This window comes from Scardinius erythrophthalmus (assembly GCF_964197995.2).
Source record: "Scardinius erythrophthalmus genome assembly, chromosome: 19".
Taxonomy (NCBI): Eukaryota; Metazoa; Chordata; class Actinopteri; order Cypriniformes; family Leuciscidae; genus Scardinius; species Scardinius erythrophthalmus.
The window spans coordinates 20,571,974-20,589,918 of NC_138239.1; the positions used below are offsets into that span (position 1 = coordinate 20,571,974).

Below are 17,945 nucleotides of genomic sequence, written 5' to 3' on the forward strand. Positions count from 1 at the left end.
GAATTAATGAGTGCTGACTCAAATTGGTCAACTTATTATTACAACCTTACAACAGTCTAATCAAAGTTACAATCTCTATGGTTACAATATACATTTTCACTGATTACTGCTTTTCATTTTTTTTTTTTTTTACTGTGAATTTGACTAGTCTTGTGTGCATCAGTACATCAGTTACCAAAAAGAAAAACTTTATTATAACAATAAACAGAAATCAGTATATTTTCTTGTATTTTAATAACACTCAACACTTTGGTGTAGCGTGCTCGCGCCAAAGTTCAATCGCTCGACTCACGTAGGTTGAGATGATTGGTCTAACGTCTGACCAATCAGAGCGCGGTGTCTGTCTGTAAACAAAAGATTTCGTCAGTGTTTTCCAAGAGCGCTTTCGTCAGTGTTTTCCCGTATGTTTCTAAGGGCGAGCAACCTTTATATTTTGTTCCACAGACAAACAAACAAAATTTAGGACACAGACATTTAGAAGCAAAATTACAAGGAACAGCAATGTCAACGCAAAAACTTATAACTCAGGAGGAAAGTCTGCACGGTAAGTTCGATTAAACAACCTACTTACATCGACAGCTAATGAAAACAATAAGATTATTAATAGTAACAGTAAATTGTGTAACAGTAAATTATTTATTCACATTCCTGGGTTTAATACCAATGTTCATCATGGTTTTCTTTTATAAATCTGGACAATGCAGGGATTGCAAACAAGGATCTGTGTTCAAATCCGGTCATACTGCCAAGTCAGCAACTACGAGTTTGCTAAAACAAACATTTGTTCTATTTTTGTTAGTACACATATTTGATAACGGACAAGAGGCATTTACAATGACCCAATTTTGTACTGATTAAGTTGGTATTCATTTACTAACATCCAGTTACGTTCAGTTACTGTTAGATCAAGAGTGTTTTTTGTAAAAATGTATGAGAAAGACCAAAGCAAACATTCAGCACTTCTAAAAAGAAGAAACTACTTTCAGTAATCATTTCTAAATACTTTGATGCAATTTTCTCTATCAGACTCATGGGTGGAGCTCCACTTTGATTCATGTAGTGAGCATAGTGAGGACACACCATCCCTGTCTGATATCACAGACCTGGAGAAAATGCTTCTGGAAGCACAGCGGGAATCCAGCAGTAGTTCACGGACAAGCTCTCACTGCAGCAGGTGTGTACAAACCACTTCAAGAGATCTGTGTGTACAGGCAAGACAAGAACTTGTGTGATTATTCTAACCACATGTATTCGCTCCTAGTCCTCGACATGTCCAGACACCTCCACTCATCAGTGCAGCCTCCTTCAACACACAGCCTCCTTCGACACACGCCAATGCACAGGTAATTTTTTACTTTATTGCATTTAATAATAATTTTTTTAAAAATCACAAAACTTGTAGTCAGGAACAGTGGGTTTAAGTGGTACAAATTTTGCATTAATTACTTATCATGCCCGGCCATACATGTAAAATCATGAATTCTCGGAGCAACCTCTATTGAAATTGTCAAAGATCTTTCACTTCCAGGGGGAAGTTGTTCCAGAGAGCAAACAGGAAGTTGAGACTGTCGCAAGGATCTGTGACTGGTCCAGCCGGCCAGAGAATGTACCACCACCAGCACTGATTATTAAACGGCCAAAGCGGAACAGATTGTGCAGCAGAAACTCCGACAAAAACGACAAAGAAATGAACACAAACTTGCTGAAGTTACTGTTACCCTCTCTAGTTTTGACACACATCCTCATGCTTGGGTTGGGGTAAGACACTCGTGAATTTACAAAGTCTGACTTTTTGCTTGCCGCTCTTTTGTTCATTGTTTGACTATTTTTAATCTCTCTCTGCAGGATCTGTATTGGACGGCGCCTCTCCACTCAATGCTCTGTTATCTGAGTCATAGCAGATGATTGTGTGTGTGTCAGAATGTTGTGTGTCAGTGTCACTCTGGGATAGTCTCTAGAAAGATCCCGACAGCCTTTTGCTGGAACACTTTTGTTTTCCTCTAGGAGAAATGCAGGAGTAAGAGAGGACACTATGAAAATAAGATGAGAGACTAAAACTCTCAGCATTGTTTTTTCTTTGGTTCTCCTGCGTGGATTTTGGATTTTAATAAAGATGAATCCAGTTGTGTATGGATATCAGGAAATATGCCTAATAAATTTCAGGTTTTGCTTGAAATTAAAAATAATTGTTAAATGCATCAGCATGAATATTGTTTTACTGACCAGGTCACATTGTAGTCCTTCAGCTGACCTGCTTTTTTACAGCATTCCGAATCATTATTTTTTTTTAAATGCAAATGTTTGTTTGAGAGAAAATTCAGAGCCATATAAATGCATATTCTTACATATATTCGAATGTGACATGCGATGGAAAAATAATAAACTGTACTGCAAAAATTATAATCATCTTCAAATTTATTTGTTTAAAAAATACTTGCATACTTTTGAATCCATCCTACCAGTTTAATAAAAATACTTTGTTTATTATCGATATTCAGTGAGCTTTTATGTTTTACTCATTAGTAGTATAAGCAAACATTTTCAGGTACAGCAGGAAAAGAATAATAATTTTTTTACAGACCATTAAAGGTGGTATCAGTGATTTCAGGCCCAAAAATACTTTTATAATATTTCCAACCAATCACCGACAGGGGGAGGGTGTTGTGAGGTTTTGTGCTCGTGCACGGCTGCACGCGAAGTCAGAGCTGAAGAAAAAGCTGGCTCAAAACCTCACAACACCCTCCCCCTGTCGGTGATTGGTTGGAACACTATTTGTTTTGGTTCTGAGTGTTTGGCTAAACCATTTGTTTTTGTGTGCAGATCTCAGAGCCTAGGCTGCCTACAGAGACGCGTTTTTTGACGGCATGCTTATGGGGCGGGCAGCTAGCGGATCGTTAGGAAAGATTAGATGAATGTGATAAAAATATTTTTGGGCCTGAAATCACTGATACCACCTTTAACAGTGTTTCGCTTGCTGCCAAACTCCTCTAGAATCGTCTTATATTTTGTACTGCCCTTTCTGGGACAGCAGGTGGCGGTATGATCCTGTTTTTTCCTCTGACTTTCAGTCTGTTTGATTCTAGTTTGGAACTAGCTTTCTCTAAAATGTACCAAATTAACGTAATTAATTCAAACAACCAATCAGTGACTGACAATTATATGATCATTGGCAACATCAGGTTTTGCTACTTTAGTATCTTTGTAACTGAAGTACTCCAAATAATGGATAACTGTACTTATTCAGCATAATTAAATCTGAAATATATAATTAAACGTAACTAAAGAAGAAACTGCTTAATGAGAAACCATCAGAACTATTTTAATTATCAATGACATGGCCTATAGAATAAGTAATTGTGTGACAGTACCCTTGATTAAATTATTTTAATTTAAATTATTTTGGGAATATTATGTAGAACAGTTTCAATTTCCACTCATCTCATGCTTTTTTCGTTTTATGTTTTCCTTTTCACTTATGCCTATTCATTTTTGTTTTGGAGGGAGAAAAAAAGAGCATATGAAATTGAGGACTTGATGATTTGACATTATAAATAGCATGAGGTTTCATTAATGCCTTTCTTATGTGTTATCATTTAAAAAAAAAAAACCGAATTAATTATGCTATTTCGCACATACAAAATTAGTCACTCTTCAGCATCAAACTATTATTAAACTCATGATGTTCGAAAGTGTATTTGGATTATTTATTCATTCTGAAGATATATTTGTATTAATACTTGAAAATTACATTTTGAATATAGGCTGAGTTATGGATGGTTTAATTAGCCTATATTTAGTGTTTAATGCAAACAAAAAATTACAGTTGTATGTATATGATATATAGTAGGCTATAGCATACACGGATGATTTTTTTTTTTTAAATGGCATATAATTTAAAAAGATAAAATCCTCCATGATAATCAGTAGCAGGTGAAGAATGAAATAACTCATATGATCATACTCCACGTCATTGATAGGGATGCAGCAGCGCGCGCTACACGGTTTCCAACTTCCAAAGTGCTTTACAGCGTGACTGTTTTACGTCTCTGTGCGTCACAGCCACGCCCATACAACACATTATTACACCTTACCTAGCGGTTTGGGTAGTCTACAGACGACAGTCCAGAGGGAGAAGGAACTTTGTTGTCAGCTGTTCTCTTGCATCCCTGTGGACTGGGAGTGATGAAGCAAGAGGTCAGGTCTGCTCTGGGCTCAACTCTCTTCGGGCTGGCAGAGGGTAACCTTTCTGCTCAGAGGTAAGCAGGTGCATCCCATTATCTTCTGTCCATTTCTTAATCCAGTCAACTTTAATGTCATTTTTTATGTGTAAGATGGATACAGCATTCGTAAGCATAATTATGGAAAGAATTGAATTAAGATACTTATTTCATTCTATAAAAATTACGTCCCACTTTATATGTCTTTAATTGCTATGCGCTTAAGTGAAAAAAAAATTGTTAGGTATAATATACTTACTGTGTTCATGTTATTTTGCTGCTAAGGAGGTGGGATAGCTACACGTAAGGTTAGGGACAGGTTTGGTATGAGTAGATTACATGGTATGCATGTAATTACTGCAATTAATTACAAATGCAATTACAAGCAGGAATTACTAAAAATATATAAAAAAAGCTAATTGTATCAAATTATTATTTTATATTTAAAAATATCTGCAAGTCATTTATAGCAGTAATTAATTAATGACATCTATAATTACACTGTTGACCCTTGCTTTACCACTTAACCCACCCTTAAACCTACCCATAAACTAAACCTGTCCCTAACCTTACTCGTATCCTCATTAGCAGCAAAAGTGTTTTTCAACACAACATGAACAACACAATAAACACAATGTACCTAACCATTTTTTTTTTTATGTAAGTACATAGTAGTTAAAGGCACCTAATATAAAGTATACCTAATTTGCTATACATAATTTGCTTTAATTGCAGCAGCACTCAAGTACTTTATTTTAAACTGCAAATAACTGGTTGCTCTTTTTCCAACAGAGGTGTTGGTCTTGCCCGGGCGCACTTCGAGAAACAGCCGCCCGCCAACCTGCGCAAGTCAAACTTCTTTCACTTCGTGTTGGCTTTATATGACAGTCAAGGTCAGTCTGTGGAGACTGAGCACACTGCATTTGTGGACTTTGTTGAAAAGGAGAAGGTGAGGAGCAGAGGTGGACAGTAACAAAGTACATTTACTTGAGTACCTAAGTACACTTTTTGAGTATCTGTACTTTACTTGAGGATTATTTTTTCTGGAAACTTTAACTTCACTACATTTGAAAGACAAATATCATACTTTTTTTCTTCACTACATTTCTGTCAAGGTCCTTGACAAGTAGTAACGTCAATCAGGGGAAGATTTTGGTTGCAGGGGTTGCATTTTGGTTGCAAATCGGGTTGACGTCAGAACCCGACAGAGAGACGTTGGATTTTGGTTGGAAATAAAAGTTGGGTTGACGTCAGATACACAATACAACGTCTGTCCAACGTTGGAGATTAACGTCAATCTGACGTTGGATTCTGACATCAACCTGATTTTCATTTTCAACATTGGGTTTGGTCTTCTAAATGTGATTTTGTCATTGTTTTGGAGCACACTAGCTTATAGATAACAATAAGGCTAACATATTCATACTAAAAGCCAATAAACTTTAAATAGGGCACTATTTGAGGGAACAGCCATTTGAGTGTCTGAAACCATTGTGGATGTTATTGAGTGCAATTATTCAATCTCACATTCAATCCCACTACTGGAACTGTGTTCTAGAAATGCATTTGATATTGATATGAGGGTATAGGGGCGATTTCAGACACAACCAATAACCAATGAGTAACATGAATATTACTAGTCTTCTCGACTAGATGTCATCCTTTTTTTAACCTTGTAGGATGTTACAACAAGGGTCCCTGAGAAATGTGGAATATATGAAACATTGGGTTTATTGATTAGATTAGAAGTTATGATGCCATGTAAGACAAAGCATATTTATGATTTTTCTGTTTGATTTAGGAGCCAGTAAGTGAAAAAACAAACAATGGAATCCATTACAAACTCCAGTTACTGTACAACAATGGTGAGTAATGCCTGCATTACAAATAGTCTACTATTACTATAGAAATGCACTTACTTTGAACTGTCATTTGTATGTCGTTTTGTACTGATGTTGTGCTATTAATTTTCCTGTCATTTAGGTGTCAGAACAGAGCAAGATCTGTACATCCGTTTGATAGACTCTGTGACCAAACAGGTAAGACAATTTCGGCACTTTCATATTATTTGCAAGAATGTGGTATGCATCTTAGCATTGAAAGTTCGCTTCAGTCAAGATTAAATGTTTAAAAAAACGTGCTTTGTCCACAGTGCTAAGATGATATTTGAAATACTCATAGATGTTATCATGATACGTTTTATATATTTTATTATGCATAACATTAACCTGCCATTTGCCTACATTACCTCTATTATGTCAGGCAATTATGTTTGAGGGTCAAGATAAAAACCCTGAAATGCGCCGTGTTCTTCTCACTCATGAGACAATGTGCAGGTAACTTTTGTTGTCAAAACTGCACTATCACACACTAAGACAAAATCCCATGCATGCTGCAAACAAACACGTATACTCATAAAATATTCTTTAAAATTTAGTGTTTGTTTGCTTTAATTGCAATATGCAGGTTACTTTTTAAAAAGTTGATGCAGTGGTAATTGTGTGTCTTTATATGTGAATATTACAGCCGATGTTGTGATAAGAAAAGTTGTGGAAACAGGAATGAAACGCCTTCAGACCCCGTCATTATTGACAGGTAGGACAGTCAGTTACATCGTATAACATTTTAATTGAGTAATGAAATGTAAATACTGTAATGTGTGTAAGAGAAAAATGAGGGAGAGAAAAAGTGTATTGTTTAATGAGCTATTCATTCCAAAATTTAGATTCATCGGATAAAATCAGACATACACTTTTTACTCTTTCATCTCTCCAATTCTCTGTTTCTAAACTTTTCATCTTCTTACATCATTCTCTCAGTGATTATTTTTCTCCATTCCCTGATCCACACATATGGTACTTTCACATGTTTGCAGAGGAAAGGTGTTAGTCTTGCCATCCAAATTATGCCCTTTTCTTTTTATTTTATACTTAGGTTCTTCCTGAAATTTTTTCTCAAATGTAATCAAAATTGCCTGAAGAACGCAGGGAACCCACGAGACACACGTCGTTTCCAGGTACACACAAAAAGTTCAGTAATCATATTACATGTCCTTTATGTGTCTGATAATAGATTGGCAACACTTTACAATAATAATAACATGAACTAACAATGTGCAATATATTTTTACTGTATTTATTTGCATTAGCTAATAAAAATGTTAATTCAGTGCATTAACTTATGTTAACATACTTAAAAATGAGTAATTGTTGAGATTAACATTAACTAAGATGAAAAGTATTGTTTTCATCTTAAAAGTATTAAAAGTATTGTTCATTGTAAATTCACATGAACTAATGTTGCTGTTAACAAATGAAACTTTATTGTAAAGTGTAACTAATAAATTGAATAAACATTTTGTTGTTGTTTTTTATAAAAAGAAAAGACTGTCCCTTATAGTCCTGGATCACACTTTAGATTAAAACCACAATGGTAAAAATTATAAATGTAGCTTGCATTAATTTAATTAATTCAGAAATGTATTTAACCATCTTTGTCCAACATCAGAATATTCTTTCGAGTGCTACATTTCCTGCGCTACACTAAAATGTCCTGTGCATTGCAGGTGCTGGTCTCTACCACAGTCTCCGTTAAGGGCCACATTCTAGCCATTTCTGATAACATATTTGTCCATAACAATTCTAAGCATGGCAGAAGACGATTTGAGTTAAGTGAAGGTACAGTAATTATAAACATATCTGCAACTTTTTGTATAATTTAACAAAATTACACCAAAAGAACAGTGTTGGTGATGGATATGAGAGAGAGAGAGAGAGAGAGAGAGAGAAGAGAGAGAGAGAGAGAGAGAGAGAGAGAGAGAGAGAGAGAGAGAGAGAGAGAGAGAGAGAGAGAGAGAGAGAGAGAGAGAGGAAATACAGTTAATCAGTACAGTATTTTGTTAACAGTTCCTGCACTTGCCTTTCATACTACAGGGTGGGCCATTTATATGGATACACCGTAATAACATGGGAATGGTTGGTGATATTAAAGTCCTGTTTGTGGCACATTAGTATATGTGAGGGGGCAAACTCCTCAAGATGGGTGATGACCATGGTGGCCATTTAGAAGTCGGCCATCTTGGATACAACTTTTGTTTTTTCAATAGGAAGAGGGCCATGTGACACATCAAACTTATTGGTAATGTCACAAGAAAAACAATGGTGTGCTTGGTTTCAACGTAACTTTATTCGTTCATGAGTTATTTACAAGTTTCTGACCACTTATAAAATGTGTTCAATGTGCTGCCCATTGTGTTGGATTGTCAATGCAACCCTGTTCTCCCACTCTTCACACACTGAATGGCCCCCAAGGTCTCCCGATCTGACCCCCTTAGACTTTTATCTTTGGGGTCATCTGAAGGCAATTGTCTATGGTGTGAAGATACGAGATGTGCAGCACCTGAAACTACGGATACTGGATGCCTGTGCTGGCATTTCTCCTGCGGTGTTGCTATCAGTGTGTGAAGAGTGGGAGAACAGGGTTGCATTGACAATCCAACACAATGGACAGCACATTGAACACATTTTATAAGTGGTCAGAAACTTGTAAATAACTCATGCCCCCTCACATATACTAATGTGCCACAAATAGGACTTTAATATCACCAACCATTCCCATGTTATTACGGTGTATCCATATAAATGGCCCACCCTGTATATTGTACCAAAATACTCTGATTGTAGCAACATTTATTCAGCGGCACCTCTACAGCGTTATTGAATCAACAGCGCGACAAATATGTGACAAGTGTAGTCTGATTCCCGAAAGAATTACTCTTATGAAGTAGTTCAGAAACATACACAGCGACCAGTGTATTTTGATTCCATAATAAATGACTCTGATGAGTCAGTTCCTTTTAGTGAATCAAAAACATATAGAGCAATGAATGTAGTCCAAATTAGAGACAAATGACTCTAATGAATCGGTTCTGAATCAAACGCACACCTAACTATGCAATCATATGGCAATGAGTTTTTAAATATATAGTTAGAAGAAATGCTACCAAATATTTGGTTGGTTTAGTATTTGTTGTTTAATATAGGCCTATTGTTTCAGATAGTTAAGGCCAATTATTGGATTGCATTTATGCTGTCTCTGAAAAAACATAAAAAAGTCTCTTTTTATACACCTTTACATTTAAAAAGAATTACTGTAATCACTCTGTATTTGTAATGTGCAATACTGTTACTGAGTGTATTGAGCTAATATATGTATGTGTGAATGTAGCAGAGATCCCCTGCATCAAGGCCATCAGTCCGAGTGAAGGTTGGACTTCAGGTGGAGCCTCAGTGATTATTATTGGAGATCAGTTCTTCGATGGTCTACAGGTGGTTTTCGGAACAGTGCTGGTCTGGAGTGAGGTGTGTAACAGTCTCAAGCTCTGTTGCCAATCAAAGAATTACTATAAATACATTTTTGTTTCATCTTTAGCCTCATCATTCCAGTTGGTCTTTTTTTTTTTCCCTTGGTCAAATCTAATCCATCCATCCGCCACCACATATCTCCCACAAATCTTTGCGAATTTTGCAAGGTGTGAAATAAATTTTTCCCGATGAATGTGATGGTGAAGTTAATCAGAATTTCTATACTTCCTGTGGAATTTTTCTGTTTTATGACAGGTCATCACACCACATGCGATTCGTGTGCAGACTCCACCTCGTCACATCCCTGGTGTTGTGGAAGTTACGCTGTCCTACAGATCCAAACGGTTGTGCAGGGGACCCCCAGGTCGTTTTGTTTACACTGGTGAGAATTATGAGTTTGCGAGAATAAAAATAAATAAATAAAAAAAAACCGAATATGTGAAAACGTATTATGTTACATTATGCCTTTTTGGACTTCTTATTCTTATTTGTTTGGTTGCTGGCAGATGCATTAGAGTTTAACTGAGAAATGTGTTTCTCTGTTTAAGCTTTAAATGAGCCAACCATTGACTGCGGGTTCCAGCGGCTGCAGAAGGTCATTTCTCATCATCCTGGTGATGTGGAAAGACTTCCAAAAGTGAGCCAGAAATACTAAGTGGACTTCCCATTTCTCAATTTACATTTTATTTCTTCAGAAATTCTGTGTTTTCTGTTTTAACTGTTCTAGGTTCTGCTTGGAGTGTTTAATTAAAATTGAAAGGGATAGCTTCTCTAAAATGAATATTCTATCATCATTAAAGGAGACATATCATGCTTTTAAATCGTTCCTTTTAACATATAAATCATACATTTGTAGTCTATATAAAGCAGAACTGCAATGCTTGGGTCTGAATTCCTCATTATTATAGCTCCACAGGCCCCCTTTTTACCCCTTTTCTGGTGTGCGTCTGACATCAACTCGTTTTGGTGCGGTCTCTTTAAATACAATTGAGACACATCATACCCCGCCCCCTTTCCAGTTTGTAGAGGTTCAACTCCACCCCGTTCGGCCATTTTTGTAGTTTAATAGCAGAGATACGATTATAGCGGCACAGAAACTTTTTATTCACACGTTATTAACAAAATGTCAACAACGGAAGACTTGTCCAGCCAGCCTTACATGTTCGAGCCAGAGTCCGGAGCCGGAGCGAGATGAAAATGAAGACGACGAACCTGCAGAAGAACGTCTTCATATGGATGTATCGCAATGGTGTGTTACTTACTGTATTTACACATGAAACTTTGGTCTTCCGACCTTTTACCACCGTGTCGATTTATTTTGATTAATATGTGCGAGGGAGAGAGAGCAAGACAGCGTCTAGTTTGGAGACGGTTTACACTTTCGCCAGGGTCTGAAGAGAGAGAGTGAACGCGCGCGCGACCGGGTCTCTCTCTCTCTGCTCGTTCTTTCAGTTAAACATGCGCCGTCACAAGCGCGGCAGTTCATCTACATTAGACGGTGTAATGAAGCGTATGGGTTACTACATCCAACAACCGAACATTTTAACTTACCCTCTCGTAACTTCTGCATCTTTTAGCTTGGACTACAAAATTGCAGCGAGAAATAATAATGGCGGATCGCTCGAAGTGTTGGGCTGGAAGTCAATGTCCTTATTTGGCAGTTCCGCTGCAAATACTGTGACGTGATTGTTCACAAAACGTCATAGATAACAGAAAAATCTGAACAGGTTGAAAAATATGACCAAAACAGAATATAAAGATATCAACGAAGCACCTGAAGAGAATAATTTCAACTTTTCTGTACTTCTAAACACTCCAAATATACAACAAAATGCATTTAAGGGCTAAAAAAGTGGATTTAGCATGATATGTCCCCTTTAACTCACCCTCAAGTTGTTCCAAACCTGTTCAAAAAAATGTTTTTCTTCTGCTGAACACAAAGGAAGATATTTTGAAAAGTGTTGGTTACCAAACAGTTGATGGGCCCCATTGACTAGTAGGTTTAAAAAAATACTATGGTTGTCAATGAGGTCCGAGATCTGTTTCAAAAATGTATTTAAATATCTTCCTTTGTGTTCAGTAGAACAAAGAAATTGTATACAGGTTTGGAACAACTTGAGGGTGAGTAAATGATGACAATCAGAATTTTCAGTCACAAAAAAGCATGTCTAATCACCAACTGGAATTTCCAAATGGAGGTTCTGTGCTCACCGTTTTATTTAACTCTTGGAAATACACAAATAGCTGTATTTTTTATTTTTTTATTTTTGATTGACAGGAGGTCTTACTGAAGAGAGCAGCTGATCTCATAGAGACGTTTTACGGAATGCCTCACAACAACCAGGTGAACAGCATTTTTGATATCAACAATTTACATTTTACATCGTGTGGTATTTAATTGTTCCTATCAGTATCACGGAGAGAGTTTGAATGACTATTTGTTACCTGGACCGGTTCTAGGCCCTACCTTGATAGGAGTTTTACTTCGGTTTAGAGAACATCAAGTTGCGATAAGTGGAGACATTAGATCAATGTTCCATCAAGTTTGCCTCCTGGCTTCTGATTCTCCTTTGCTACGCTTCTTGTGGCGAAATATGAGAAGAAATGATCCAGTTGATGTCTATGAATGGCAGGTCTTGCCTTTTGGTGCTACATGTAGCCCTTGTTGTGCCATATATGCTCTCCAGAAATGTGTTCAAAACCTTCCTGTTGAATTTCAAGATGTGCAGTCTTCTGTCTTGCATTCCTTTTATGTGGACAATTGCCTACAAAGTTTTCAAACTACTAAAGAGGCCAAGGAGATGCTTATGAAATTGCGTTCTTCCTTGGCTGAAGGAGGTTTTGAGATTCGACAGTGGGCCAGTAACCATGTCTCTGTGACTGACCACTTACCAGCCGAAGCTCGTTCAGTAGCTACTGACCTGTGGTTAAGTCATGACTGCACAGATCCATGTGAGGGAACTCTTGGACTAAGTTGGCATTGCTTACAGGATACTTTGAGCTACAAGCACCGTCTAGTGGAGTATACTGTCCTAACTTTGCGAGTTGTATATCGGGTACTTGCTCGTCAGTATGACCCTCTGGGTTTTATTATTCCATTCACGACACGTGCTAAAGTTCTTCTGCAACAATTATGGATGAAACCTAACAGAGGATGGGATAATCCAGATATCCCGGAGGGGATCAAGGCAGCTTGGAAGGCATGGGAAGGAGAGTTGCCAGATTTGGTCAAGCTCCAAGTACCTCGATGGTATGGTCCAAGAACGAACTGGGAAGATCCAGTCATCAGAGAGCTTCACATATTCTGCGACGCATCCGAAAAGGCCTATGGTTCAGTTGCCTATTTGCGTCTGGTAAACGGAAATGGTGAGATTTCTATATCTCTGGTTATGGCTCGTTCAAGGGTAGCACCGAAGAAGACCATTTCTATTCCTCGTTTGGAACTGTGTGCTGCTCTGACCGGGGCTCAGCTGGCAAGCCTGTTGCAAAAGGAACTTACCTTGGATGTTGAAAGGGTGACACTTTGGTCTGATTCCACAACTGTGTTGACCTGGATCCAATCCGAATCCTACCGGTACAAGATCTTCGTGGCAAACCGTATTACAGAGATTCTTGAGTATACTAGTCCGGATCAGTGGAGATATGTTGACACTGTAAGTAATCCAGCAGATGACATCACTCGGGGCAAGAGACTTGATCAATTGTCCGCAACCAGTTCCTGGTTTCAAGGACCTCCCTTTCTATATTTGCCCCATCAGCAATGGCCAAAATCTCCAGCCTTAAGAACAGAAGAGGATGGGACAGAGCTGAGAAAACCTTTGTTTTGTGGACTTAATCAAGCATCAGTAAACTCTCTAAAGTATGATGCATCTCAATTCAATACCTGGTCAGAGTTGATTGCAGCAACTGTTGAGCACCTCTCTATGGAATTAAGAGCTGAGACTAAACCTTCTCAAACACAAGCAGAATTATGTCTTTTGCGTCAAGCCCAGATGGAAGATTTCCCTGAGGAATATAAACTGCTTAAAGATGGTCATGGAGCTCCCTCACACAGCCGTTTAGTTGGTTTGGCACCAGAGTATGATCCCGTTACAGAGCTGATAAGAGTGGGTGGACGACTTCGTCAGAGTGAGGATTTGGATCTTGAAGCTATTAATCCAATTGTTTTAGATCCTGAGAATCATGTTACCAAACTTTTGGTTGCTGATTATGACTCCACTCTGTGCCATCCAGGACCACAAAGAGTGTTCGCTCAGCTTCGTCGGAAATACTGGGTTCTGAGAGGGCGACAGTTAATAAAGAAGATTCAGAGATCATGTCTTGAATGTAGGAAGTGGAAAGGTGTGCCTTCAGTTCCTAGAATGGCCGATCTACCAGTTTCCAGACTTCGCCTGTATAAGCCCCCCTTTTGGTCGACAGGTATGGATTGTTTTGGGCCTTTAACCATCAAAGTAGGTCGCCGACATGAGAAGAGGTGGGGCATTATATTCAAATGCCAGACGACACGGTGTCTTCATTTAGAACTCCTCTCTGGTATGGATACTGACAGTTTCCTCTTGGCCCTTCGAAGATTTGCAGCCCGTAGAGGTAGGCCCTATGAAATATTATCTGATCAAGGAACTAATTTCAAGGGAGGAGAAAGAGAACTCCGGGAGGCATTTTCGCAGCTTAGTCCCTCTTTCCAAGAGATACTTGCCCAACAGCAAATTAAATTCTCATTCAATCCGCCATATTCTCCCCATTTTGGAGGTACTTGGGAGAGAGAGATACGGTCTGTTAAGACGGCATTACGAGTAGTTTTGGGAATACAAGTAGTCTCAGAGGAAGTTTTGTATACAGTGCTCGTTGAAATTGAGGAGTTGTTAAACTCGAAACCTCTCGGCTATGTATCTTCAAATCTTTCAGACCCTGATCCAATCACACCAAATATCCTACTGATGGGGCGGCGAGATGCATCTCTTCCTCAAGTGGTGTATGCAGATTCAGAACTACTTACCCGTAGAAAGTGGAGACACAGCCAAGTTCTTGCGGATCGTTTCTGGGTCAGTTTTGTTCGAGATTATCTTCCAAGTCTTCAGACTCGTCAAAAGTGGGAACTTGATGGTAATCCTATTGCTCCTTCTGCCATCGTCATGATTGTGGAACCTCAGCTTCCTCGGGGACACTGGCCTATAGGAACTGTCAGTAAGATTTTGCCAAGTTCTGATGGAAGAGTGAGAGTTGCTGAGATTTTCAGCAAAGGAAAATATTTAATTCGTCCAGTCAGCCGTCTGATTGTTCTTCCTGAATTGACTGATTCTGATAATTCAATCACATGAACTTTCTGTAAATGCAAATATGTTAACATATTTGGGGGCGGCTGTAGAAAATCCTGCTGTGATCTGATTGGCTGACTGAGTCTTGATAAAGAGCACCTGTGGCCCCTTACTAATTATGTTGCAGTCTCCTCTTGTTTGAACCAAAAAGCTGTTGTTCAGACATGGCTTGTGTGGAATTGTTGCGTTGTTGACCATGTAAGTTTCCTTTTTGATTGTTTAGTTTAAAGGATTATGTGTTTGATATATTGAGTTTTAGTTGTTTAGTAGTTCTTTAATGTTATACTCATTTGATTGTTAAAGCTGATTTCAGATGTATGATTTAAGATTTGCAATTGTGTTTGTATTAATTAATGGTTTTGTTTATGGGTTTTAGAAACCAACAATTACCATCACTGCCATCTGTGAAATGTCTACTCCTATATGTCACCACAAATAAACTGGGAAAAGTACTTGATGACTGAATGAGTTTTAATGGACCCACCATTCCAGTAGCAACAGCCAAATCAGCCTAGAACTTTCTGCTAAATTTCTACAATATCTGCTTTTGTAGCCCTGCAAATAAAGGCTTTTTAAATACTTAAAATCTATGCGAGTACCTGGATGTGTACTAGTGACTCTTGTGACACTAAGAAGGATCCACTTATAATTGTAAACAATATTGATTGCTGCTGAAATCCAGAGTGGGAAGTGATGTCATTTCTGTGCTTCTATATGTGCCTGACAATAGGAGATGATTCTGAAGCGTGCGTCCGACATAGCCGAGGCACTCCATGGGAGCCCACGAAACCCATCCCACACAAATTCACACAGGATAATGGGTGTAAACTCTTTTAATGGACAGTTAACTGCGAACACAGAGGTATCACAGGATGTAGAACGAGGTATGCAGTATGTGTGCATGTGCGTATGGTACATGTGCCCCACAACAGTGTTTTAATAAATTAATGTCTCTTTCAGTGGGATTCAGTCGGAGTTCAAACACTGGCTTTGTTTTAGGCAGCGCATCCCAACAGTCTGATTTCACTAATATCAACTCATGCGTGAATGGACACGCACATTCTCACCTTCACTCCAACATGCCAAGGCACACACACTCAAACGCACACCCATCCGTGGCCGGGCACACACAAACACACGGACGCCAAACTTCCTCTGTGCCAAACTTCACCATGGCTGCCACACAAGCATTCTTAGATAGTCCCACAGAGGACACACAACACTACATCGGTAAGAACACGTCTTTCTCTTCTATATTAACTGTCGAACCTCAAGACTTTTTTAGACTTTTTTTCTCAAAAAAAGCCAACGTTCAAAATGTATCTTAACAAATTTTGCTTTTCTAATTTTGCTAACTTTTCTACCTATGCTTTTCATGACATTATTAAACTGAATCATGGTCAAACTGCATATGTAATGATCATCAGCAATTATTTACACTCCTGAAGACAAATATATATTTTGGTGGTTTCACATGTTTATTTAATCCTTCCTTGTCTTCTTTCTCTTTCTTGTGGTTCTATAGTGAAGCAAAAAAGTGCATTTGCTCCAGTTCTGAAGATGCAGTCTTCAACAGCAAGTCTTCCCATTTGCACGGTGAGAGCACAACACACATACACACAACTCTTCTCTCGTCCACCTCTACATTGTCCCTTTATTTACTGCATAAAGTGTATATATACACACACACACACAGCCTTAGGGAGTACGAAGTGTGAAGAGCATACACACATATACATTTGTGGAGTGTGAACATTTGACAAGACTCATGTCTCTTCTCTGTTTGTCTTTTACAGCCTTGCATGGACTAGTGACACCAGTCGCTCTTTCACATGGACAAACTCAGAAGTGAAGGAATCTCTTTGTGGTGGGGGAACAACAACATCTATTTTGCATTTTGAATGTTTTCTCAGTGCAAGCAATACAAAAACAAGAAACTATATGTTAAATCGTGTTGGTTGGTGATAAAGCATTTTTTTTGTTCTGTGTCTAAACAATATGCACCTGTCTATTATTAGAGTGTTTGTATTATGTGTGGCCAAGACATTCAATATTTACTTGATATATATTTATTTGATTTCAATTGAAAAGAACTGTTTTCGTAATTTATTCCTGTGATGGCAAGGTTGTTTTATTCTTGTGATTTTCAGCATCATTATTACAGTCTTCAGTGTCACATGATCCTTCAGTAATCATTCTAATATGCTGAACTGGTGCTCAAAAAAATTTATTTTTATCAGTGTTGAAAATTATTGTGCTGCTTAATATTTTTGTGGAACAAGTGGTGTTTTCCTGTCACATTTTGTAAATCGTTTGTCCTTGTTGAAAAAAAAAAGTGTGACTACAAACCTTTGAATGGTATTGTATGAGGAAATCTTTTCCCATCACTCTGTATATACCAATAAGACATTTTCTCAGGGCCGGCGCTCCGCACACGCACATCACGCACTGCGCGTAGGGCACCAAGTGCTTGGGGGGGCACCAAAAAATCTGGATCGTGAAAAATCATCACAATAGGGTACTAGTATAAATAACAAATAAAATATGTCTAAAGCATGTTAATATTGGGTTTAAGTGGTCGTTCAATGAGGCCTATTATATGTTGATCCGACGAAAACTATGTGTGTATTTAAGTGGTCCAGTGGTAGAATTTTTGCCAAGCGTGTCAGAGGTTCTGAGTTCTAATCCGCACTCATATAGTGTTTTTTTTTTTTTTTTCTCATCAAAACCGATTATGTTTTTTAGTGGTTGTATATCAGGCAGGGACACTTTTTGTGCTTTTTGTTTTCTAATTGTACCGGAGCGAATAGAGAGTCTCTCCACAACGGATTGAAACGCGCGTCTGAGTGAAGGCTGTGCGCGAGCCAGAAACAAACATAGTATCCGCGCCACTGATCGCTCGGCAACGAGCACTTTGATCAGTTGATTTAAAAAAACAACACATTTCAGCGCTAGATCGACTCTTATTTAAAAAACGAATTAAATGAATGCTCTGCTGGTTAACTGGAGATGTTTTGTTTGTTTGTATTGGTACATTCGTGCCGCGAGAT

The 17,945-nt window shown here is 38.2% G+C and overlaps 2 protein-coding genes across 3 annotated transcripts; both read left to right on the forward strand.

Moving 5' to 3' along the window:
• Positions 1-263: 263 nt before the first annotated feature.
• Positions 264-2,497, forward strand: bnip4 (BCL2 interacting protein 4). 2 transcript variants are annotated; one of them, XM_081394149.1, is made up of 5 exons: positions 264-544; positions 1,027-1,174; positions 1,262-1,343; positions 1,514-1,758; positions 1,846-2,497. In XM_081394149.1, the coding sequence occupies exons 1-5, from the start codon at positions 502-504 to the stop codon at positions 1,889-1,891; spliced, it is 564 nt and encodes a 187-aa protein (XP_081250275.1). In that variant the 5' UTR covers positions 264-501; the 3' UTR covers positions 1,892-2,497. The 2 variants fall into 2 exon arrangements, with proteins under 2 accessions (XP_081250275.1, XP_081250276.1); XM_081394150.1 differs by having other exon boundaries at positions 327-544; positions 1,529-1,758.
• Positions 2,498-3,981: 1,484 nt separating this feature from the next.
• Positions 3,982-17,075, forward strand: mgmt (O-6-methylguanine-DNA methyltransferase). The gene is made up of 16 exons (XM_081394148.1): positions 3,982-4,256; positions 5,010-5,166; positions 6,019-6,082; positions 6,201-6,256; positions 6,480-6,553; positions 6,744-6,812; positions 7,152-7,233; positions 7,783-7,894; positions 9,444-9,577; positions 9,836-9,962; positions 10,129-10,217; positions 11,859-11,924; positions 15,626-15,779; positions 15,856-16,125; positions 16,421-16,491; positions 16,692-17,075. The coding sequence occupies exons 1-16, from the start codon at positions 4,183-4,185 to the stop codon at positions 16,704-16,706; spliced, it is 1,614 nt and encodes a 537-aa protein (XP_081250274.1). The 5' UTR covers positions 3,982-4,182; the 3' UTR covers positions 16,707-17,075.
• The last annotated feature ends 870 nt before the right edge of the window (positions 17,076-17,945 follow it).